Source organism: Procambarus clarkii, chromosome 4, assembly GCF_040958095.1.
Source record: "Procambarus clarkii isolate CNS0578487 chromosome 4, FALCON_Pclarkii_2.0, whole genome shotgun sequence".
NCBI lineage: Eukaryota > Metazoa > Arthropoda > Malacostraca > Decapoda > Cambaridae > Procambarus > Procambarus clarkii.
Genome location: NC_091153.1, coordinates 15,214,517 through 15,217,296, shown reverse-complemented (window position 1 = coordinate 15,217,296; position 2,780 = coordinate 15,214,517). Strand labels below are relative to the sequence as shown.

Below are 2,780 nucleotides of genomic sequence, written 5' to 3'. Positions count from 1 at the left end.
GCCAAAAAGGTCGTCAGTGCTGCTGCCAAAAAGGTCGTCAGTGCTGCTGCCAAAAAGGTCGTCAGTGCTGCTGCCAGAAAGGTCGTCACCGCTGCTGTCAAAAAGGTCGTCAGAGCTGCTGCCAAAAAGGTCGTCAGTGCTGCTGCCAGAAAGGTCGTCAGCGCTACTGCCAAAAAGGTCGTCAGTGCTGCTGCCAAAAAGGTCGTCAGCGCTACTGCCAAAAAGGTCGTCAGTGCTGCTGCCAGAAAGGTCGTCACCGCTGCTGTCAAAAAGGTCGTCAGTGCTGCTGCCAGAAAGAGTACTTTCCACCTCCTTCACATTCCTTGGGCTCTTTAATTATACAAATTTTTGTTTCACGTGTTACATTTTTGGAAACAAATTTTCTTATTCCTTTCCAATTTTGTGGGAAAAAACATTATAAATTACACTGCGGCTTTCTCAATACCTTACTTTTGTTTTAGGAGGAAATGTGGATGGAATAGTAATTCCTTGTTGGAACGATGTTTAGTTAGGATCAGCACATGAGCGTCTTCACAATTAAGTCTTCCAATTCCTTTACAGTTAGCATTATTGTGAACATTTTGAGTTCCTAATTGAGAAAATATGAGATATACGAGATAAAAGAGCCGTATCATACTCATACAAACTTCAGAAAGGTGTGTAGAAGGTTGTAAAAGCTCCTGAATATAGCGAGAAAATCTCAGTGTTTATGGGATTATATAAGTGTAAAAGGTGCAGCAAATGGGAAAATTAAATAGCTCATCTGTGTTAAATGGAATGTGATGGCAAAACCTTTCAATCGATGTGCATATTATAAGACGGTGCTCGAGGGATCACTCTGTTCTTCACAGTGAAAGTCTGTCGTCTCTTGTTCGAACAACTTGATGCCTGTCCATAGAGAGGAGTGCAGCGTGTCGTCTGATAGTTGGTAGGGTCTGACAACAGCAAGTTATTATGCTTCACGTTACAAACATTTTTGGGCAGAGACATTTTTGTCGTTGGTCACAACCACGTCAGAACTATTCTGTCTGAGGTATACATAATATGCTGACAGGTCCATTGCATGCAGTGATTTTAGCCTCAATTATAAATAGTTTACCATCAACCAATTCTCTTTAAATTTGTTGTTTTTCAAAATAATTTCAGATAGCAAAATTTGGCATCACAATTTTTTTTATTCGAGATGAAAATCCTAAAATATATGTATGTGGTTGTGGAGACGAGCCGTGACCTGACCAGAGTCAGGCCCAGCAACGTTTTCTGGCCACCCTCACCGTTAGTCCACCTCCCTCCTCCCCCAATCCTCTCCCAAACACCCCGCTTCCCTGTCCCATCCTCAACCCTTCCCCTTCCTCATCCCAACCTCAACCCTCATCTTTCCCACCTCTCTCCCTGACACCCTTTCTTCCTCCTCCTGCAACTTTTCCAGTTATCTGAGTCAGGACTTCATCAATATTTCACCGCCCACCCGCGGAGCACTCCCCGGGGTGTGACATCAAAAGAGAAATCCTTTATAGAGAGAGAAAAATATTTAGATTATCAGTTTGTAAGATCAAAGAGATTCACATTATTTATGAAGGGGTAAGCATAAATAAACACATACTCCTATAAATAAAAACAATCAGGCCATTCCAAAATTTCCCAAAAATTCCATCCTAGTGTAATATTACACAATACTGTATAACCACAGGACGTCCTCAAACAGACCGCTAGAGTATTTTCCTTAAAATTCCTGAGAATGTTCCTTGACTGAGGAGCTGACCTGGGTAGACTTCCGTGTCCTGCGGCTTTAATCTCTACCGGGAAGAACGCCCAAGATATGTGTTTGGAAGAAGCTTTAAAGATCACAAAATATTGTGTCTTCAGAATAATGACTCCGTGTCTTCAGAATAATGACTCCGAAGAACTTCTCGTTCTTCTCATGCTCATTTTATCTTTTTACTTTTTTTCTTCTTATCTTCATTTTGTATCTGTTTTTCCACTATCTTACGAATATTTCGTTTCTGTTATATTCGTATCTTTCATTCCAATCATTTCTCTCACATACTTTGATTTTCACATTAATTTTCATTTTGTTCTGTCCTCTCATTGCTCCCTTTTTTTATTAATTAATTTAATTTACCATTTTCCTTTATCTTTCTGGACAGCACACAATGAAGGCAAACTACCTCCCTAAAGATTAGAGATAAATACCTTGGCAGTGGACTTAACAACAAACCAAACTCCAGAGATGCATATATATATATAGGATAACGACAGCAGCATACACCCCGCTAGTAAAAGTCAGAATCTCATTCAGGAACGTAAATAAGGAGGCATTTAGGTCGTTGTGCAACACCTACGTGTGACCAGTTCTAGAGTATGCAGCCCCCATCGTAGAGACCCCCATCGTAGAGACCCCCCATCGTAGAGACCCCCATCGTAGAGACCCCCATTTAAAAAAAAACATAACGAAGCTTGGAAAAGGTTCAAAAGTATGCAACAAAGCTCGTCCCAGAATTGCGAGAGATGGGATATAAAGAGAGACTGCCGGAACTAAACACGACAGCTCTTGAAAACAGGAGAGTGTGGAGAGACGATGGAGACTAATAACCTACTTGGAATGACTAAGTGAAAATAGGAAATGTTCACAATATATATTAATAGAACAAGAAGGAATGGTGGAAGCTTGAGATGCGTCATGTAGATATTAGAAAGTTTTCTTTTAGCGAAATATTTGTAAGGAAATGGAATATACTAAAGGAGTAGAATGTAGAGGCCAACTCCACTCATAATTTTAA

At 40.5% G+C, this 2,780-nt stretch overlaps 1 protein-coding gene across 1 annotated transcript in view; it reads right to left on the bottom strand.

The window, feature by feature from the left end:
• Positions 1-2,089, bottom strand: part of LOC123752389 (S-antigen protein-like) — a 14,938-nt gene extending 12,849 nt beyond the window's left edge. The window contains exons 1-2 of the mRNA XM_069335236.1: positions 2,048-2,089; positions 1-330 (exon numbers count right to left, since the gene is read on the bottom strand). The exon at positions 1-330 is cut by the window's left edge and continues 1,309 nt beyond it. Coding sequence (XP_069191337.1) covers positions 1-330; positions 2,048-2,089 — 372 coding nt within the window. The remainder of the gene's footprint in view (positions 331-2,047) is intronic.
• Between the last annotated feature and the right edge of the window lie 691 nt (positions 2,090-2,780).